This window comes from Parasteatoda tepidariorum, chromosome 5 (genome assembly GCF_982258835.1).
Source record: "Parasteatoda tepidariorum strain Cologne lab strain chromosome 5, Ptep-v5.0, whole genome shotgun sequence".
NCBI classification, from domain to species: Eukaryota; Metazoa; Arthropoda; class Arachnida; order Araneae; family Theridiidae; genus Parasteatoda; species Parasteatoda tepidariorum.
The window spans coordinates 120042962-120066208 of NC_141759.1; the positions used below are offsets into that span (position 1 = coordinate 120042962).

Genomic DNA, 23247 nt, shown 5'->3' on the forward strand with positions numbered 1-23247 from the left:
AGCTAAAAATGACGATAGAGTTTAAGCTGAAGATGGAAATTGTACTACAGTGGAACGTTATAGTGGCTCAAGTTGAAGATTGAGCTCAAACTGAAGATAAATCTCTAGGTGGAATTCACACTCAAAATGTTGTTTATGATTGTGCTGAAGATTGAGCTCCAACTGAAGATAAATCTCGAGATGGAATTCAAACTGAAGTTTATGACTGTGTTAAAGAGTGAGTTTAAGCATAAAACGAACGTCAAAATTGTGTTCAGGCTCATGATTTAATTCTAAAATGAGCTTTAAAAAAAAGCTGATGATAAATTTCGAGTTAATTCTCAGGAAGACTCAAACTGAATTCTGCCTAAGTTATAAGTCTGAAAATGATCGTATGCATATAAGGTGTAATTAAAGCTCAAGATTTGTTCTCGTGCTGCTGTTTGATGTCTTAGAGATCAGTTGAAACTTTATCTTGTTCCAAATAGAAATTTCTTGCTGCATTCTAAAAAGGTGAATATAAACCTCATGTCGGTGATTGAATTCAGTCATTTTTAGCGGGCAATGACAGAAGTTTTCCATTTTCAGACGTAGCTTCATCACTTTACAATGACCTAAAGCATTCACTTCATATCTTCATTTATTTGAAATAAAGTAAAGCCCAAGACCTTGTTTTCAGGACAGGTATTTACATCAAAAAACGAAAATTGCCCCTTTCAGCGTTTGCAACCGAGTCATTTTGATTACCTTTTTCCTCATTAAAATAAGAAAATTTACATATTTCTTGCCTCTTAACCGATCAGTGAAAAATGTATATTTTATTTTAGCACCAACTTAAAAAATAATCATTAAAATAAAATAAAAAGTGAACTTGACGTCAAACGCATCCTATTTTTTTTGTTTCATTAGGAAGATTTAGCATTTTTACGCCACCTTCCAAACGCTCGCTTACGTTCATCAAAAAATCGCTGAATTCATTAAAATCTATAATCTACCAAATTTTTCTGCTCACAGAACATCAATTTTGAGTGGAGCAAAATATCTTCGTATGCCACACCTTTAAAGATATAGTCTACGTCCATTGTAAATGTTTGTCTCGATTTGGTGGGTAAAATTAAAATGATATTCCACTACGTCAGTGTTTTTAACTTTCGGATTTTTGATACTGATTTCTTGTTTTCATTCCGTAAGGTTGATGTTTTTTCACGGCGCATTTCAACTAAACTGACGCATGCGCAATGAATTGAAATCTTACGTACGGGAGAGTACGGAAGTCAATTTGCGAAATCTCCCTACTGATAACTCGGAAGCAGTTTAAAATCTCTTGACGGTGATTTTAATGAGTGGTGTTCTTTGATTCACAATTATAAAAGTCAAAGTTTTTTATTGAGTCGATACGTTTAGAAAATACATGATTCCCCTCTGTGGAGGATCAAAATGTTCGAATCATCCACAGGGATGTTTCCAAGACGATCGCCCATAGTGCGACCTAAATTAGCTACAACAACAGGAAAATACTCGAAAATCAAAATAATATTTCACAAGTTGTGCTTAACAATTGCATTTTTCATCTTTAAAAAATTTTTCTTTTTGGGAAATGTTCTTGCTGATGTTGGGAAAGAACTTTCGACAACCTTCATCTGTCAAAAAATACCTCCCACGTCGAATCGACTCAGCGTGTTTTATATACTAGTGAATGAATGCTTAATAACCGTAGTCATAGTTACGACACGCTACTCCCCCACCAGAATTTTAATAGGAATAGAATTCGATGAACCACTTGTTTTCGTATTTGTGAAAGACCGGGAGAGCTGTATCAAGTTCACCGGATTTTGAGCGTTTGTCGTGAGAGCTGTATTGAGATCCCGGTTGTGTGTGGTTTCTCCCGTATTGCTATTAGCAGGTCGAGTGTGTGCTGGATCCCTTTGCGGGTAAATGAGACTGAGAAGCAACACAGCACGAGGAAGACGATGACGCAGTCACAATTCGCAAATCAACTATTCAATGCGGACCATCCATCGTCGACATTGAATCGGCGCATGCGCATTATACAGCATTTTTGTTTTACGCGACTGAAACCGGTTTGCATTTGTTTATTTTCGTGTATCAATTAGTTAGCATTGTACAGCAATACGTCTAAAATAAATACATATAGGAAGTATATGTATACATATAGGAAGTATGTGACACATAGGAAGTATAAGGATATAGGAAGTAAATAATACATATGGGAAGTATAATAAATACATATAGGAAGATATACATATAAGAAGTATAAAATAAATATAGATAGGAAGTATATGTATGTTATATACTTCCTATAAATACATATAGGAAGTATATATCAGTGGGCGGGGGTACACCCGCCCACTGTCAATTTCATATGTATAGAATATTTTTTCAAGTCAATGGGCCATCGGACATTAATTGTTATATTAAAAAAAGATTATTTTCAAAGTTTCAAGTATTTATGCAGCTGGTAACATGGTAAACAATAGTTTTGAAAATATGTTGAATACAGTAGTCATGAAATTAAGAAAAATTGGTTGAATGTTTCGATTATACTTCATTTCAATACTGAAAAAATAATTTTTTCTATACATACAGCATTAAAGTATGTAGTCTTAAGTTTAATTTGCAGAAAGAAAGAAGTTTATATGTGAAAAATTGTTCGAGTCATTACAAATTTACAAAAAAAATAGGATTTCGGGTAGCCCCGCTCAGATGAATGTCGGGTCATACCACCCAATTTTATTTCGTCGATAAATGTACGATTACAAAGATTATTATTTTATTGCTTCAAATTTGAATGTTATATGCATTTTTAACAACAAATATTGTTGTTATTAAATGATTGTTATTAAATGATAGAATTTACTAAAAGTATATAAATATGTAATAAATAAAATAATTTTGTGATAAAAATGATAAATGAGGTTTATCTATCGTCAATACATTGGTCATTTTCATTTACACCTGAAAAAACAGTCAAAAAACATAATTTTTGTAACTGGGCGGGGGCTACCCGACACATTTTGAAAAGAGCTGAAAAACACGTTTTTTTAAATTTCTATTTTTTAAGTTAAACTATACTTTTTTTGGTTTATTCTTGTTGCATTATTTAATTGGATGATAAAACATATAGAAACATACAAAAATATTGATTATTACTCAATATTATACAGAAATATAAGCAATACTCCTTCAGTGGGCGGGGCTACCCGACTCTCCCCTATGTTTAAATATAAAAGTATTGTATACAAACTCGCGCAAACTATGTCATTACTTAAAAAAACTATAGGGTGTCTAATAATTCGGTCTAAATAATATAATATAATACCTGTTATCATAAATATCTGTATTATATATCGTCTCATTTAACCCATTAATACACGAACGTAAGCAAGTACAAACCGGTTTCAGTCACATGAAAACACTAAAGCTGTATAGTATCACTTGATAATTGAGATTTTACAATAGAATCTTATAGTGCGTCTTATAATTTGGACAGGAACTGTGCAAGGCCATCATCACCCAATCAGAATTTGAGATAAAAAGAGTGCGGTATTTTAGAATCCCTATTCATTGTTTCCGACAAAGTTATATCTGTTACAATATACAAAATTAGATAACACAATTCAGCAGTTTTCGAAAGAAAGTTAAATAATATACAGTTGTCTGCTTTTAGAGTTTTGATTAAATATCTTTTTATGCCATTAACGTTGAAAGGCTTTTTTAGCATCCTCCAATTCGCCAGTTTAATCGGACATAAAATTAAATTTCAAAAATCTAAAAACTGACGCATTTTTAGTTTTAAATGACTCACTTTTAGAGACTCTGAAGAGTGTCACTTCATTTCTTTAAGAGTTTTGAGGAAAAATTTATAGAATTTCTAAAAATAATTATTTTTCTAATCTCATAAAGTAACCCCTTTATTTTTCTACATTTTTTAAACGGTATATTCTGCCGTCGAATAATAATAAGTCATCAAGAGCTTGTATTCACGAATAAGAAACAATTCACGAAAATAAGAAAATTGAAAAAAACTTTTTTTAAGAGAGAGTCTATTCGATCCTATTTAGATAAAATAAATAAATGTTGAAATTTGAAGGAAGAAAAAAGAAAGAGAGAGATGAAATACCTTTTCTGTAGAAGAGTTTTTAAAGTTGAGGGGAAGATGATGACACTTTATGACAAAGAAAGATATAGTATTCCCTTCACATTGAAATGAAATAAAACGCGGTACCTCTCTTCACAAACCTCACTACTTGATTTGGATTTATTCTTCTCTTCAGAAAGAATGACGTCACTCCTCGAATAGAATGTTTTTCTCCTATTCAAATCATGGCTTCCTCTGCCCATCCAAAGAATATTATTACTACATTTTTTATGCTCATTTTTCTTAAAGAAAATGTTTATATGAAGTGACTCATCTCAAACTTTTTCTTTAATAATTATTTCCTTTTTTTTTATGATGTCATTCCAAAATAGGCCTACCTATTTAAATTGATATTTTATTTCTCCTCGAAATCATAATTCTTTTTTTCCCCCCTCAGGAATTATGGTATTAATGTATAGATATTACCTGAGATGTTGATCACTTGAAAATTCAACTCACGGGTACTCTCCCATTGAATAACATGGGGGAAAACCGGTTTTTTTGATGAAGCTAAAAGATCGGAGACAACCGTGTCTACCTCTCAAAGGGTTAAAAAAAATAATTTAAAAAAAAACTCTAAACACCGTGAAAAATTACCTTTAAATAAAAAATAATGTCCTTAAAATTTTTCGAAAACATTATATATTACCTTCTTTTCATAAATATATATATATATATATATATATATATATATATATATATATATATATATATATATATATATATATAATTTATAAAAAAATCTTATCTTTATAAAATTGGTAATATATAAAATAATAATTAAAATATCATAGGTGAGCTTTTAAATCGAGACATAGAGCAAGAAATGCGTGTTTAGAGAACTGGACAAGGCTCGAAATGCGCCTTTAATATGCTAAGCAATGACCCCAGAATTTTGACTCCTTAACATAAACAGTAAGGATACCTAGAAAAAATGTGTAGATAATTCTTTTCAAAAATTTTAATATCATATAAACTCCATTTACAATACATGAATGCATGTAATACATATACATTCATATATATATATATACACAAAAGGACAAAAAGAAAAAAAAACGAAGAAAATAAGAAAAACAATAAGTTTTATTTACTGCGCATAAACTGCAATTAAATAGAACTCATCAAATAAGTTCAAAATGCAGAGAAAACAGGAAAAAAATTACAGGACAATGAAAAAAGAGAAAAATAATAATAATAAAATTATACGTCATAATTTTTTTCATGTGCTCTCTACATTTTGAACTTATCATTATACTGATCATATTATAATATTATATTTTGATTACTTGCAATCATGATTACCTCCTATTATTTCTTGTTGTGATCGTTATTACTTGTGATCGTAATTACCCGTAATCGCAATGACGAGTAATCCGTTATATAGTAGTCATTACAATGTAAACAATTCCAGATGTATTCTTTAGTGCTGTTATTGACGCTCAGCTCAGCTTTGCAAAACGGAATTTCATGCTATGTTCATTTTTTCAGTACGTTTTTTAAGCTATGTCCGTTTTTACAAACAGGCATTTCGAGCTGCGTCAATTTTCGTAAATACTCATTTTGAGCAGTGTCCATTTTTGTGAACCCACCTTTTGAGCTGTGTGTCCAGATTTAAAGCTCACGGACGATGTCATTTATAAACAAAATAAACTGTCAATAAATACCCGATGAAGATAAATAGGAGTTTATTAATATTTAGTGGCTATGTTCAGGATTTGCTTTATGTTATCGAATGCCATCTGATAACACAAATTCTTCAAATTAAAAGAGTGACCCGAATCAATTTCTTGTATCTAGAAAAACTCTGTACAGCAGTAACTCTTGATATATTGGATCAAAATAATAAAATTCAATGCAAAATGTACAACTATTCATGAAGAAAAAATTGAATACGCCAGCAATAAAAGGCATCTTAGTCCTGATAATTACTATATAAATTATGGATTTTTTGTTCATTCTTGAGGAAGAGTTTAATAGCGTTTAATGGCAATAGTATTTTATGATTTAAAGCAGTGCACCAGTGGGGACCCCTCAACCACTTTAAGTTGCACTTTCTTTTTCGTTTTCATGAGTTAATAAAAAAAAATCAGGGTAACATAAGCAATAATAAACTACAGCACAACGAGATCGGTTGAAAAACTTTTTTGGAGTTGTTGATTGTTTTGAGACAGTTTTTGGGTGAAGATTTGTGTTAAAATATAGTTTTTGTAAAGACGACTCGTTTCAAGAAAAGAATGATGTTCTGCTTACACAAATGTCATAAATGACTGTATCGAATAGGATAAATCAAAACAATAGAATTAAAAGAAGATAGATCAATCATTTCTCCCACAAAAGTACCAAAGGCATTTCGTATAGCGGGACAATTATACATTACATTAAATAATTATTTGATTATTTCACGGTAGCAGAACCCTCCAGCAAAGCAACGGGTGCCGTTATTACCCAGATATCAGTTTATTTCTTTCGAGTTTTATATTTAAAAAGCAAACAAACAAATCGGGAAAAAGATTTCTTTTTGCAACGTCTTTAACATACCAACAGTTAATCTATTTCTACCATAGCCTGTCAAATGACCGGGCTTTAAGTTTCTTGACTGAATGTAAGAAACAAAGGAAATAAACTAAAAAAGCTTTATTATAATTGAACATAATTGTATACTGTCAATTTTTATGTAACACAAAGAATAAGAATTTTTTAATTCATTGCTCAACGCTTTTTTGACATATACAGGGTGCTTCCATTGTATATTTTTAGCAAACATATTTCTTCTAATTGTTATTATTTCTATTATCTATTATATATAATTCTCTTACGTGGCTCCCAAATTTTGGCTGCATTTGTTTTCCGCCGGTGGCAACGTTTGCTTTGTTTTGAAAACACCAAAGCATTCTGCCTTTTAATGATGTGTTTCTGATCTAATATATAAAATTCTCTTACGTGGCTCCCAAATTTTGGCTGAAGTACTTTGTACAACTAAATAAGATTATTTTCACAATAGTTAAATATTTACTTTATTTTCTTCATTCATAGAGAAAACAGTCGGTAAAGAATTCTGTTAGGTTAAAAAACATTTCGCTAAAAAAATAACGAATTCTAAAAGAAATAAAAATAAGCAACTTAAAAAATAAAAATGCTGTTGCCAGCCATAGAATTTTTTGAAAGTTAACTTAGCAACATAAATCAAAATGACATAGAAGCGCAACTAGATCAAAATTATGATACCTGAGCGCTTGACGTAACAAATCCTTCAATTCTAAAAGTGTTGTATCGGTAAATGCCCAAATTAACAATTGTGTTCTTAAAGAAATTCTATAAAAAGTTTAAAATAAACAATCTACTGCTACAACTGCTTCTTGTAGAACTTGGTTCATTGATTAAAAATATTGTTTTAATTTTACAGTACTAACTTTACTTCTACTTTCATTATTGCTATGACCCTCTTTCATTACATTTTACAACTTCATGCTAAATTTGAGGACAGCTACTTATCAAAACATTTAATTTTTGCCACTTTTTCTGACACAAAAATACCAATCTGAAACCTTAGGTACTTTCTTGAAATTTGAATTCAGAGAAATATATATTCCATCTTGCACTCGAGCACAACGTAAATATTTTCCCGAATATCTGCACACTTTTAAAAATTTTAGTCAAACTGCCTGTCACAACCGTACTAACTTCTTTGAAATATTTGAAATACTACTTTCGAAATAATACATCCGACTTGCGCTTAAATGGACTCCCTTCAGCACATTTAATAATATTTTCAATCTTTAAATGATTTATTTTTAAACGATGTTCTGTTAAACATGAATTTTGATTTACATGGTATTATTTTTCAGAAATGATCTTCGTCTCGAGATAATATTTATTCTTCTGTTTTAAAGAGCAACGATTGAGTGTTTTCAAGAAATCGCTCCTTTCATGACATTTTATTTTAATTTTATTTTATAACCGTCGTCGAACAGCAATTTTTTGGGTTACGACTACTAATGTTCAACTCCGTAACCTTGTCATTTTGAACCCAATCCGGAAAACAATGGAACTCCTGGATCGACTATTGGGAGAATTTTGTCTTCGTGGAAGATTTTTTGATGGAGCTAACCCGCATTTGAGTTACATGGAGAGGAAGACTATATGAGAACCTCCCACGGTTAGCATGACGGCAAGGAGACTCTAACCCAGAGGTCGCCAAAGTGGTCTATATAGACCCCCAGGGGTCTATTTAACATAAGCGGGGGTCGATCTGAGCCAGGGGCTCGATCCGAACTGGAAGGGTCGATTGGTCGAAGGATTATCAGTATTTTTCAGATATGTGTCAATTAGAAATAAAAGAAGAAGACTTGGAAATATATACAGGTAATCTTCAAAAATTGAGCGACGATTTTAAACTGCGTTTTGTTGATTTGGAAAACATTGATATCCCTGATTGTATTATTTGTGCCATTTTCTGCTCAAATTGAAAACGTGGGCATCAACCTGCAAGATGAGCTTGCTGAATTATTATGGGGATTTGAAGCAAAGACGCTTTTTAAAAATTTAACAATAAGCAAATTTTGGACAAATATAAATATAATGCAAAAATATGCAAGGCTTTACGAAATAGCTCAGCCATTTATGATAGCATTTCCAAGTTCCTATATGGTTGAAGCCGGTTTCAGTCACGTAAATTCAATCTTAACTAAGTACAGAAATAAATTAAATGTGGAGTTTCGAGGAGATTTAAGATTAAAATTGACCAATTTTGAACCCAATATAACGAACCTTACGAAAAAAAAAAAAAAAACACCAGGCACACCCATGTCATTGATTAAGAAGCAATAAATCCGTAGTTACTTTACTTATTATTTCTACTTAATTATAATTACTTATTATTTCATAAATATTAAGGTATTTATATTTCAACATTAATATATTTTTCATAAAACTATTGTTACACTATGTACTATTACTTTAATAAATGTTCAAAATCATAAAATAAATGTACAAACACAGTATCTAATAGAGTTTTATTTTAATTAACAGAAAATTACTTTTATGGGGGTCGATGGAGATTTCGAAAAATTATGTAGGGGTCGATGATCAAATAAGTTTGGCCACCCCTGCTCTAACCCATGATCCGTCTACCATTGAGGATATTTCACGTCAGTACTTTGGTCAGTGCAAGCCGGATGCGGAATTCGAACCCGGTTCGCCGCATTGGAAGGCGAACTCTCTATCCATCGTGGCTCATGGCAATGACATTCTCCCAAATGAATTTCTTGGACTGCATTTGAAGCTTAATTCTTTACTCACTTCCTCTACAGTCCCTGTTATGAGATGCACTCTTAAGATTCTGTGTCTCAATCTCAATGATCAGGTGATACTATCTATACAGCTTTATTGTCTTGTCGAGACTCTTTGCACTTGTTTACGATATGGTGTATCAATGGGTTAAATTAGACGATATATTATACAAATATACAATATTTATGATATCAGGTATATCATAATAGTTAGACCGAATTATTAGACACCCTCTAGCTTTTTTAAAATTAATTGCATGTTTTGCTCGAGTTCATATGCAATACTTTTATATTTAAACATTCATGTCATGAGTTTTTATTCAGGAGATTTGTTGGATACTTCTTATTTGTATTTATTTTGAACGTATTGCATGACAATATTAACCCTAATTGATACACGAACATAAACAATAAACGCTGTAAAGTATATCACCTGATAATTAATGTTTTAGATCAGGGATGGGGAAACTACGGCCCGCGGGCCAACTGTGGCCCGCCGGAAGGTTTTATCCGGCCCGCGGATGGAATTTTAACTTGCTGATCTGTGGCGAATATAAACAATATACATCCATTTTCTTGTCTACTTCGTTTAAAGTTATTTTTCTTTCTTTTTTAACTAAGTACTGCGGACCTTTTAACTTTCTCTATTTTTGTTCTACAAAATAATAAATTGATGGAGGCTAGCACAGACAGCTTCAATTGGTGAACTGAGCAGAAGTTCTTTATAGAATAGCCGTAGATTGGTGCCATCTGAAGCAATTGTTTCTGAATATGCCAAAAATTGAGTTTTACAAATCATTACCAAAAGCTAGTTTCCCAAATATTTCATGCCTACAAAATCAGGTCTATGTTTGCTTCCTTTTATTTATGTGTGAACAAGTGTTTTCATCTACAAACCTGAGAAAAAATCATTTCAGAAGTAGTTACCTAGAAGTAGTTTACCCTTGTTCCTTAAAATAAGTACATCTCACTTGGAACCTTAATATAAGGAACTTTTAAAGATGAAATCGCAATTTCATTCATCTTATTAAATATTTACAATGAAAATTGCATATAGTAGTTTTTTTAATTTTAGATGTTTTTATTTAGCCCATCAAAATTTTTTTTCTTCGATTTTTGGCCCTCGACCAGAAAAGTTTGCCCATCCCTGTTTTAGATGGAATCTTACAGTGCGTTTAATAATATGGCCAGTAGGTACTGTAAATTTCAAATGACTTCAAATATAGGGGAATGAAAATTTTCCAGTATTGGTTTCACTTGTAATGATGTTCTTTGTTTTAATGAGTACTTTAAAACAGTTGAGTATTACACAGTTTTAGTGAGTATTTAAAGACTCGGGAAGATCGTTTAAAAGCAGCGATGGTTATAAAAAGCAAACGACGTCCTTGAAGATGATGACAAGTTATGCGCTTCATTCGAAAACAAAATGAAACGGCATCGAGACATCCGCAGATATTAGTTGTTGAAGACAAAAGGGAAATAACTCTGTAATGTTTTGCATTCGAAATACGAAATTGCGTCGAGTGAAAACAATGGCCGCTTCAGCTGAGTAATGGGACTTCTTTTGCAAAAGCGGTCTACTCACCGTGACTTCTCTTTGTTTTCTTTCTCTTTTCTAGTTAATATTCAAGTTTTGTTAGAGATGAAAAAGGTTACTTTATACCGACCTATTAAATAAAATAACGTAGAGGCAAAATAACAATTAACTAAATAGAATATGCGATGACACATCGGAAGACTTTCTTAAGAAAATGTTTTTTGTTCTTTCAAGGGTGGCATCACCGTCTTTTTACTCGATGAGATTTATAATATGCATGCAACTGGTATGCCAATCACAGAATGTATCAAAGAGATACTTTTCTTTTAAAAAATATCCTCTGCAGTGTTTATAAATTACAGTAAATCTTCGCTACAGTACTGTTTTGGGGACCGAATAAATAGAGTGTTGTAGAGGGACATGAATCGAGAGCCTACATACTTTGGGGACACAATAAGATTCTTTTTGAAATTTTAATGCTATCTATGCATTAACTATAAATCTATTTATATATTATATAAACATTTAGTTCGTAGGGTGGTCATTATGGTTCAATATGCAATCAGATAGGAATGTTACCTCTGTGACTTCTTAAGAGGTAAGGGAGGCAATTCTAAAGAATGGAAGGTCTTGGGGGTGGTCTGTGTGCATCAGGGATGGGGTATTGAAATCTGAATACAAAAACCATTCATTGTGGTGTGAAAGCCATTCATTTCTCTTGTAGAAAAAATGGCAAAATATGATAAAGTAAGAATTTTTACATTATTTGAAAACCAATAATAAATGGTGAAAATAAGGTTGGGATTTTAAAAAAAAAAATCGTTTTACAGGTGTTTATTGGTTCAGAGAATATCGCACTATTGAGAGGGGGATAACATTAATTCATATGGTAGTTCGTCGGGACCTCGTAACATTAATGTAATAGACATTCTTGTAATAGAGGGAGTTATTGTTGTATCGGATATCGTCAGGGACCGATCAAGAGAAATTCAGGCCCACCCAATTCTCCAGGGCCCTAACAAAATATTTTGAAATTAAATTACTGAAGTTTACGTAATATTTTGAGTCATTAGTCCTAACAATAAAAAAGAATCTATTGAACTGCATGGTTCAAGATTCTAAGAAATTTCGAAAGCAGACTATTGAAGATTATTTTTTTTAAGATAAAGTTTACGTTTCTATATATTAAAGCAAAATATAAAACAACAAAACAATGTTACGTCAAAATGAAAATAGTTTGGCGACCACAAACAATTGAAATCAGTGATTTTTGCTAAAAGTCACTGATTAGCTGAATTATTTTTATTGCAAGCTGTAATTATGTGTTTATTTTAGTACTTAAACCAACACAAAGCTATCCCACCTTTCATTAGACTTTTCCCTCATTTTTGAGGCCCCTAGGCCCATGCCTTTTGGGCCTAGACGATAATCAGGCCCTGGATAGCGTAGTAGCAAGGGTTCACTGTAATTTAGTTAATGGGTACACATAGTTAACCAAAAAATCATTCTATGGATACTTTTTTTATAAAATAAGCTTGAACATCTTTTCAATATTTTTTTCTGGGGGGGGGGGTGATCTGTTTAACATTTTATCTTAGATATTTTTTAATCAAGTAATGTCTTTACAGCTTCAGTTTCTTGTCATTAATTATGTAATCCAGAGCTTTAGTTGTGGGATCGCTAGTTGATAAAGTTTTTATAGAGGTTTCTAAATTAATAATCTGAGTTCCCTTCAATATCACCCCCCCCATTTTAATAATAGTCTGTAATAGAATTACTAAATACTTTGACTTCCTAAACAACCCACATGTCCCGCAGGCGATTATTTTTCCAATATGTTGGTTTAGTCTTAGGAAAATGGTGCTAACTGTTATATTGTTGTTTCATTATAAATTATATAATCTATATCATCAGGGTTATTAATTAGCGTAAATTACATGCTATATGTTAGGAAAATTTTTTTAAAGTGTTAATTATGCTTGAAGTTTTACAAAAGTACATAGTATGATTAAAATTGAAAATATACTTATCATATATTATATTTAACAGTTTTTCTTTTCAAAATAAAGCCTTCCCTGTTTTTTTTTTTCTCTTTTTGTTTTCTTAAGGAAATTGAGCCCTGCTTATAATTATATCCTTTTTATAATTATATCTTTTCTAAATTTCTCTTTTTAGAGATGAATAAAACAGAATTTAGGGGAAAGAACAGATGTAAACAAAAATATAGCAGCTGCTAAATTGTACAGTGCACAAAAGAAAAAAAAAAGATATCTCCCAGAATAACTTTTGTTCTAATGATCGGATTTTCACGTACTATATGTCAATCTTAATGGTTTCTGGGGGTGACTTCAAACATGCCAATTAATTAGCTCTAACTATTAATTAAGTTGCTAATTACGACACAAAAACGCACTTTCTCTGAATAAAAGTTTATAATATTTTTTACACATTTGGATTCTAGACTCGCAAAATTGGGGTTAGACAAAATTTCGGAAAATTGGATCAAAAATTGGGGTGCTAGGAAGTTATATATATTTTTTCCGTCGTCCTGAAAGAGAACTATCGCCATAGAAGGAGGAGAAATTTAATCTAACCATACTCTAACTGCGTCATCGGCAAGAGAGAAATATTCTGTTGCTAAAGCAACCAAGTTGAGAGAATGAAATAAAAACTGAAGTCATTCATCGTTCTTGCGTTAGCTCGGGTCCGATGGCTCTTTTTAAAAAAATAGTTATTAGAAAAACATATTGAAATTCCTAGGTTACAGATTTGAGTTGATTTCTGTCCAAAAAGCAAAAATTGCTTTCCTTTTCACCTCAGTTAGAAATAAAATTTGAATCGATTTATAAATTATTTATAATTTGGAAAGATTTTAGTATTTGAACACATACACTTTTCATACAGCATTATTTGTTGTTTAACTTCCTTAAATATGAAGATTTTAAACCAAATTGACATTATTTTAATTATATAAATATTTGTAGAGCTAATCACATAAAGCATTGCATAAAAAATTTAAAGTATCTGGAAGAGATTATAATGAACAAGGTTCTATATAATTCACGATATTCTTTTTTGTTCTTTATAATGGAAGAAATGAGTGAATGTAAGGTGACATTTTAAAAAGCTTGAAATATGAATGAAGAATATTGTCTGATTCATTTTTTAAGAAATCGTTTCATTTTACCAAATATGTGAATTACGTGACTTTCTTTAGATAAAGATAATTTGCAAATAGCATCCTGATGTTTTTATACATTCTGAAACAGATTTTTGTAAATTGACCATAAAATGTGGCTCAACTAGTTGAAAAGTTACGATCACCAAGCATTTCTACCGTAATTTCTTTGCTTTATACCTTTTATTACAAAATTATTTTACGCTTCTTACCATATCTGATACATTAGTCTCCTTTTAAACCTTAAGAAACTGCAATAGTAGCAGCAAAACTAAGAAGATAAATGTATTTTATTAAGTTCATATTCACTACAGCCTTAAATAATCCATCTCAATAGGTAACTTCAAGTGTCTGGTTACAAAACCTTAAGTTTTGAAAGTCAAAAAGGATTTCTTTATTTCAATATGGGTGTCTCAGTTTTTTAAATGTTTTAAGTATAGCATATAAAACCCTGTTGAAATAATAATTTACAAATGATTGCTTCTTTCAGCATCATAAGATTCTGATCAAATTAATGATCAATAAAGATCCATTATACCTCATGGTAAAAACTTCATTAACTTGAAAAAAAAAATAAGAAGAAAATAAACGTCCATTCTTAAGACTCGCATCACGTGAATGAAGGAAGAAAAAAAGTAAAGTGAACTTGCCAACAAGAAAATATAAATAAAAGTGGGGGAAAAAATACTGAAAAACCGCAGTACCCCAAGAGTAAAATAACAAATCCAATTTTAAAAATAAATTGAAAAACCGTTATAGCCGTTAAAGGTAACTCAGGACAAAATGCATTTCCACGTACCATGGAGATACGGATCGAAACTAATATTGTTCATAAGGGAATCAGCATTCATATGAATAAAACAAGATTCCCGGATATCAAGACGAGCTGATGTGACAAGGGTGGTTAGAATCTTGGCATTATCGAAATGAAATTTATCCCCAAGACGCGAAGATTGTGTAGCAATAGATTTATCGTATTCGTGAAAAGAGACTTATTTACCGTGTTCCTTCAATATAATTTTTAAAATCCGTCTGGTTTCTACAATGTAGCCAAGGGTACACTGGCAGGGAATTTATTCTCTGTTTCAATCTTGGCTACCGCGGTATCTCTAATTTTTTTCACTTTTATTTTCCCTTTTTATTCCATTTTTAGCTTGCAACGAGATACATTTCTTATTTCAAGTCATTCACGTCTGCCGAGTCTTGTCTAGTTTTGAGTGAGGCCAAACATTTGCTTCAAACGTTGTCATTCTCAGAGCTCGTTAATGACTCGTGGTGTGAATATTTCAGAGCTAAAAACATATTGACTTTTATTTTTATATTTTTTGAAGATATTTTCTTCAGTTTCTGGGGATTTTTCATGCAATGGCACAGTATAGTAAATTAAAATACTTAACGTGATATTAAAATTAGTTTATGGCTCTTAGATTGAAAAAAAAAAACCCAACAACAATATAATAATATATAATGCGTCAAAACTTTCCAAAAAATTCAAAGCAGTGCATTTTTATTTCATTTTTTTATTGATTTATTTATTTATTTTTTGACTGCTGCTCTGAAAAATAATTTTTAAGATGTTAAAAAATTCCGTCTACAATTGAAATTTCGACAGTCGAATAAGACAATGGAATGACCTCTCTCTCTCTCCTGGAATCAAAGTTAAGTTGTTGCAACGTAAATTATTTTAAAAAAAGTTAACATCTGCGCCCTATTCGAAGGTTATGGAAAATATATTTTTTATTCATCTATCCAAAATGTACTCTAGATATGTTTTAGAGTATACTTAAGAACGTACTTCAATAGGGTTCATATTTTACCCTTTATTTTATTTTATTTTACCTGAATTGTTCAAGTTATATGATTAAGTGTACGAATAGTAAGTATGATGGTAAACGGTGCTTTTTACTACTTTTCCTCATCTTTCCTGTAGCTCTTAACAAATTAATAATTTCTAATTATTTAAATAAATTTTATTGTTTTTAACTGTTTCAAGCACTTAAATGTTACGTCCAAACAGATTTCAATTCTTGGGTGCATTAAATCATTGTCAATTGAGCATCAATGAAACGTTAGCATTCTTGTCTTTTTAAGACGAAGTAAAAGAACAATTTCTATTTATAAAATCTAAACATAATATATTAAAACTATTTTTTTAACGCATTAATCACAGCTATAAACAATTTGTTGTCCATAAATATTTTAAAATGCCTCATTTTAGTATTAAGGAAATTCTAGTGTTAGAAGAAAGAAAAAAACAATTTTTTAAGATGATGATTCTAAATATATCACGTTTTAGAAATCTTTTTACAATTTTATATTTTTAGTAATTGCTGTTTAACAAAATAAGGCATATCAAACATTTTCCTGACATAACAATATTTTTTTGAACTGTGCTAAATTTGAGAAACAATATTAAGAACTTTTTTTCTATATTAACCTTTTTAAAAAGTCTACTTTCTGAAAGTTAGCGGGTGAGAATAAATTTGAATGTCAAAGTAAAATTGTATGTCCATAATTTTTTGTTCATTTAAAAAAACAAAGCAATCTGTTGTATTTCTTTGCTTTGCACATACATGCATTTACTTTTCATTACTCAAGTAAATAAGAAACAAAAAAAGAGAATCAGTAATTTATCTTCATTCTTCAAACAAATTGTATGTACGTTTTGCATCGAATAATTTATAACAGCAGAATGTTTTTAATTTCTTGACAAAATTTATATCTCAGTTAGCTAACAATAATTCTAAGTTTCCTTTTAATAAAAACTTGAAAATAATATAAAAAGGAGAATTTTACTTTTAAGGAAAACCTAATTATTCCAAATCTATGCATGAGTTATGTATATTTTTGAAATACTCAGGCATGCATCAATTATTGAAAAAACAAATTAATATATAAAATTTAAAAAAGCTGATGTATAATCATATTCTATCAGAAACATGCTTTTACAAAACTTGAATAAAATGTCCTTCATTCAATAAAATGCATTATTGAAATTTCTTTACTAAATTACGAATACATTTTTAGACAACTTAAAAAGAAACATCGTATTTTATAATTAAAAATAAGGATTAGCAATCGGTTATTAACGAAAAAAAATATGATCAGAATTTTATGCTACGCTCGGGTAAGTAAAATTCCTCGTAAGTTATTCGCATTTAAATATTTCTAGCCCCATTTAAATATTTCTTCATTTTCACCAATTTATTTTTTCTACTAAATGAAAACCTTTGAAACTTTAGAATTTTCAATAGAAAAATAGGTACACAGATAACCATGGTATAAAAGAAATTTATACCACATAATTCAAACATTTTTCATCCACTTTTAAATTAAATGATAAAAAATAATTAATAATTATGAAAAATTATTTTTTGCTTGAAATTATCTTTGGGTAAACAGGTTTTATGAGTGTGTGCAATTTCTTTTGAGTTTCTTCATCAGTTTTAAAACTATGACTATAAACGCAAAAAGAGAAATTAACATTAAGAGGTCCGAAATTTGGATCGCTTTCCTGACCAAACTATTTACGACCCTATTTCCCAGATGGTGGCTACCCCCTATATTTTGGAGGTTAAGAATTCAACTATGTAAAAAAAAAGAGTTTTACTTAGCGAAAGTACGTTTTTGAGTTCGATTTCGTAACTAATTAATAGTTAGCATTAAATAATTAGTTTATTTGAGGTCTTCCCCAGGAACCATTAAGATTGTCACAAAAATCTGATCATTAGAACGAAAGTTATTCAGGGTGATGTCATTTTTTTGCGCACTATACAGTGTCTACCCTTAAAACAACATACATGTGTTTCTTTTGTGTTGCTGGAAGGCTCTGCAGCAGAACAGAGAGGAGGAAAACTTTGTAAAAAGCGATGATAATCGACTTTAAGCATTATTCAGACATTGCATACCGTGAGGCACCATAGTTATCCTAATTTGGTGTGTGAATGAATACTTTACTTCACCTTTTGCTTAAGACTGGTACAAAATGTGCACCACGTGTAATGGTACACCGTAAACAAAAGGCTGTGACGACACTTTAAAAGGATGTATTAAAATCTGAACAACAATAAATGAGAAAGCTCAAATGCATTTACTCCATTCATGAATTATTTATAATCAAGTTCGTGAAGATCATTTCATAAAAACAAAAGTTAACTGTTATAAAAGGCAAAAAATGTTTTTAGTTGTGTAATAAAGATAAGTATGTTCTCACAAGTCAGCTGTATTAAAATAATTTAATTTTTATCCGCTTCTTTTTAATGAAACCTATTTCGAATTCCTTCTCTTTATGCTATGCATATTTTTTCTTAACATTTTATTTTAAGTAATAGTGCATGAATGTATCTTAGATGAGGGATTCTTAGTGTATCTTGAAAATGACTGTACTCAGACTCTTGTAATTATAAATTTTATTAAGTTAATTAGTTTAGTTTAGTTTGTTAAAGGTCAAAAATGGTTTACATCAAGTAGTGAAAAAGAACATTCTTGGTGTTTCACTTTGGTATTTAGTAACTGCAGTGTTTTAGCGCCAAAATACACTAAAATTTCTTACAGTGTAGAAGTATAAGAACTCATCCTGGGTAAATGAAACTTAAATATTTGTGTTAAATTCTTAGATAAAATAAAGCGTATCGGATTGCATTATTTCCCTGGGATTTCGCATGAGGAAAAAAATAATTTAATTCTAGTCTCTATAGCTATATACAGACCCCATTGATTAGCCAGATAGTATACTAACGTATATAACTACTAAAGTCATTTTGTTTCGAACTAGGCATTTAAAATTTTAAAAGTTCTTTTCAAGTTATTGACTGACTATCAACCTGTTTTAATTGATAATAAAAAGTCCATTTATTAATTTGTTTCCACCAATGTTTCATTTTGTTACCATGACAACAAATATCAGAATCAAATTTTCAATGAACAGCAATAGTGAATCAACGAAAATGAATCCATAAATTAAAATGTTTTTTATGTTGTTATTACTATAAAAAAAGTGCTTTTGTTTTTCTTCTCTTAAACGGAGCGAACAAAATCAATATTAATAATATTAAATAAGGGATTAAGAGAATGAAATTTTATTAAAATATTCTTAGCTCTAAAAGATTTGTTTTGCTTTTCAACAAATGTCGCGCCTAAAATTTTTCATACGTGTGTTTGATAATCGTCGTATATAATTTTAATGAATAAAATTCTCAGCTAATTTTTACTTGTTAGTGAATATTTCGGTTAATTGACTTTTTTTGTACCTTAGTGTTTGAATACAAGCTTAATTGGGTAACTACCGACGACACACTAGCCTTCGTGGAAGTGTTTTCAATTAAACTAACCCGCATTTGCGTTACATGGGGAGGAAAACTACAAAAACTTCCCACGGTTAGCTCGAAGGCAAGGGTTTTCTAAACCATGATCCTACCACTGAGGACATTTCATGTCAACTCTGTGGTCGGGATTGAGTCACCTCATTGTCAGGTCACCCATGACATATAATGTTTGTGTGGGTAACAACTTAAAAGAACGTATGGTTCTTATAAGGTGGACGATAAGAGTAACAGCGTAGAGATGTTCAAAACGTTCATAAATTATAAATTTGAGTGTCATATTAAGGACAGTTAATTCTCGACTCCATGTCCAGTTAATTTGAAGCGTAATGAATGATTTGAACAAATAAACACATTAAATAATGACTATTTACATTTATTTACAATTTATACATTGACTAATTTAGGTTAAATGCGGCATCAAATATTTAAGATGCAAATACCCAGAGATAAAATAATAGAACAATATTAAAATGCAATTCTAAAAAGTAAGGATTGAAGTTGAAGGAAAAGCAAACTTGGAGTTCATAAATAATAATAAAAACAATTTATGCAGAATATGCGTTTGACGTCACTTCGCTTCAAATTCTCGACTTTCGTGCAGTTTAAATAGGTTTGAATAAAAAGTAACTAAAATAAAGTATTGCTTTGTTGACCTTTGTAGGAATTGACTTCAAATTTTTTATTTTTTTTTTTATATGACTTGTTTTTTACTTTAAAATGTAATATTTACTGTTTCAGATTTGTGTATACTTTTAACTTAAAGAAATTTATGACAGTCGAAAGTTCATTTGACTTTGGCCGAGAAACCTATACAAATTAAATTTATTGGCTCGCATAATTAATAATAGCAAATACGTGCGCATTTTGATTTTGACGAAATTGCTAATTTGATTTTTTATACATTGAGATAATTAGCATTTTTTTTAAATGTTAGCGTGTGTTGCATTAAACATTTTAACAACAAATTTGTCCCGTATGAACATGTAAGAGACGAAATTAAATCCAATCACTCTTTGAGCAATATGACTTAATTATACTCACATGTTGCCTTGAGTTTTGATAACACGATTTTAAGTCCCGAAATGATTGAAATTCTATTCATTTGAAAAGGATAACCAGCTGGATAACACTATTTCTATCATGTTAAGATAATACACGCCAATTTTTACAGTGCATACGATCTTATCTTTAAGTAGTCCATTGGGGGATAAAAGAATAATGAATTTCGTCTGAAAGTTTTATCTGGTTTGAAGATACAGTTAAAATTTGAATATTCCAATTCATCGAAAGCTGTCGAATATTGGATTTCTAGATACAATCATTCCAGATATGAAATCAAGTTTATCAAAACGTACCTTCATTCAGGGGATCTGCTACATTTTAGATTTTCAAATTCCTGACTTTTCATGACTCATTCCAAGATTTTTTCATGACTTAACGAAGTTACTATTTTCTCCCACAAAAACACAACAATACATTTAAAAAAGGATTATATTTATATTCATTGCAGTGATAGGTATATCCAAAACTGTTATACTCTGTATCTTTGTATTTATTGATTTTAAATTTAAAAAAACAGAGTAAAGAAAGAGTAGAAGCCATAAAATAGCCAAAAAAAATACAAAAGCAAACATTTTTTTTCTTCTTTTTTTCTGTAGAATTATATTTTAAAGATACTTTTGTTGTTCAATGGAAAGGAAAGAAATACTCCCGATTCTTCTGTTCCCACTTCGGAATCTAAAAAAATTCGCCTATGACTGGCCTGCTTCAGTTAGAATTTTAAATTGATAAAATAAAAAAAATAATAATAACAAAAATTCTGAAATCGCAGAAGTTTAAAAGATAATTCGCTTCAGAAATGTTTTTTCTTTCATTTTTTGAAAGAACACCCAAATTTTCAAAAAACATGATAAAAACATTTTATATTTTAATAAAATATGATTCTGAGTGGGGATTTTGTTACTAAATCAGATATTCGGAACAATACGAGGGGGGGGGTAGAATCCATTTTAAAAATTAGATTTTTCGATGACCTAAATCCATGACTTTCCATGATTTTTTTTTTCTAAAAAAATAGTTAAAATCATGACATTTCATGGCAAATTTTGTTCAGTTCCGAAATTCATGACTTTCCAGGTGAGCAGATACCCTGTTCATTTTACGAATTGTTCTTACTGCATTTTTTTAATGGATATTTCGTTTTGCAGTCCTCACTTCAAATTAACGAACACATAAATTTTAATTCGTTGAAAAAATTTGTGCAGAATTGTAATTGTTTTACATTAAAAATAATGAGATAAAAATCCCGACAACAATGAGATTCATAAATCAAGATTGAGGGTCTTTGAATGATCATCACTTACTTCCATTGAACGGCCATTCAGGTGTACTGGTGGTGTGTAAGCAGTCGTTGCCACCATCGTTTAAGGAACTTCATTGCTGAACCTCTGTTCCACAAAAGACTTTTTCTCTGCAGAACGAATATACTACATCCGTTCTTTCGGTTTAAAATGGACAACTTTCTTTAAAAAAGCAAATTTACTTACAAACTTCGAAAAACGAAAAAAACACTGTGATTTTTTTAAATTAAAAATATCCATTTGTGAATCATTCTTCTTTCTACAGTCAGATATAAATCCACTCTAAATTCAACTATCAAGTGAGCACTTTATGAGTATCGCAATTTCTATCCAATTAAAAGACGCCTTTGAACAAAAGGGGGTGCTCACTTAAAAGAGTGGCTTGAAAAACGTCATCGAACTAAATAATATCAAAAGTACATTAAATTCGTCTGACATCGACACACGCAAATTAACATATATAGATGTTTTCAAAATAAATCTGAGAACTTGTTTGAAGGATTTTAATCACAGAAGAGCACACTCATCATTTTTCTCAAGCCATGAAATCTACAGAAATATAATGAGAATACTTTAAAAAAAGACTTTTTCGTCAGCCGTATGTATTCGAATGGGCAACGGGGGGATGGGGGTGTTGTTCTAAATGGAGAAGATGTAAACAATATTTTTGGAGAACGAATCTGTGAAAAGAAGAATAAACTTCGTTTTGCAGAACAGGGTTTAGTCTGTCAGCGAGTGATCATTGTTTTTGTTTATTTTTAGCAACTCTTTTAGAACACCTTTGGAACTCTCTCTCTCTTACGTCTTTTCAAAAGAACTATTTTTTGACCTTTTCAGAAACAAACTAAAGAACTCTTCTCTCCAACGAACTCAACTGTCGATTTCAAAATTTCCTTTTCTTTTTTGTATTATTTTAACAAATATACTGATATTTAGCAATATCTTTCGATACATGTAAAATAAAAGGCAGTCATCCGAACAGAGATTTAAAGCACTCGGTATTTTGGATTCATTTTTTCTGACAAAAAATTTTACCAATACAATTTTGCATGTGTCTGTTTTTAAAAGTTTAATAAGTACCTTTGCGCAATTTTACGTGACAATAATTTTTAACTATACGCAAATCGGTGTTCAAAAATTTAAGATGTCATAAAATCTAAAAAGTGTTTAGTTTTAGATGACTGACTCCAGAACTGAAAATCGTATGTTTTTATAGCTTTTAAGTAATGGGGAGAATTCCCATCGAACAGACTTTGTCAGACTTTGAAATTAAAAAATACTACAACTTTATCTAAAAAAATACTACTGATTTTTAAGAGCCGTCTGCAGTAGTAGTTTTGAAATCTAAATAATATTAAAAGTATAATATACTATTCAATGGAAAATAATGCTACAAAAAGAATAAAATAAAAGTATATA

At 30.4% G+C, this 23247-nt stretch overlaps 1 protein-coding gene across 4 annotated transcripts in view; it reads right to left on the reverse strand.

Moving 5' to 3' along the window:
- Positions 1 to 23247, reverse strand: part of LOC107440320 (5'-3' exonuclease PLD3) — a 69895-nt gene that overhangs the window by 37456 nt on the left and 9192 nt on the right. The window contains exon 1 of one of the 4 annotated variants that reach the window (XM_016053216.5): positions 21832 to 22387. The exons of 1 other annotated variant lie outside the window; for it this stretch is intronic. In XM_016053216.5, coding sequence (XP_015908702.1) covers positions 21832 to 21888 — 57 coding nt within the window. In that variant the 5' untranslated portion in view covers positions 21889 to 22387. Of the gene's footprint in view, positions 1 to 4120; positions 4278 to 21831; positions 22440 to 23247 lie in introns of those variants that run through there. 2 more of the 4 variants (XM_016053218.5, XM_087165005.1) reach the window with 2 other exon arrangements.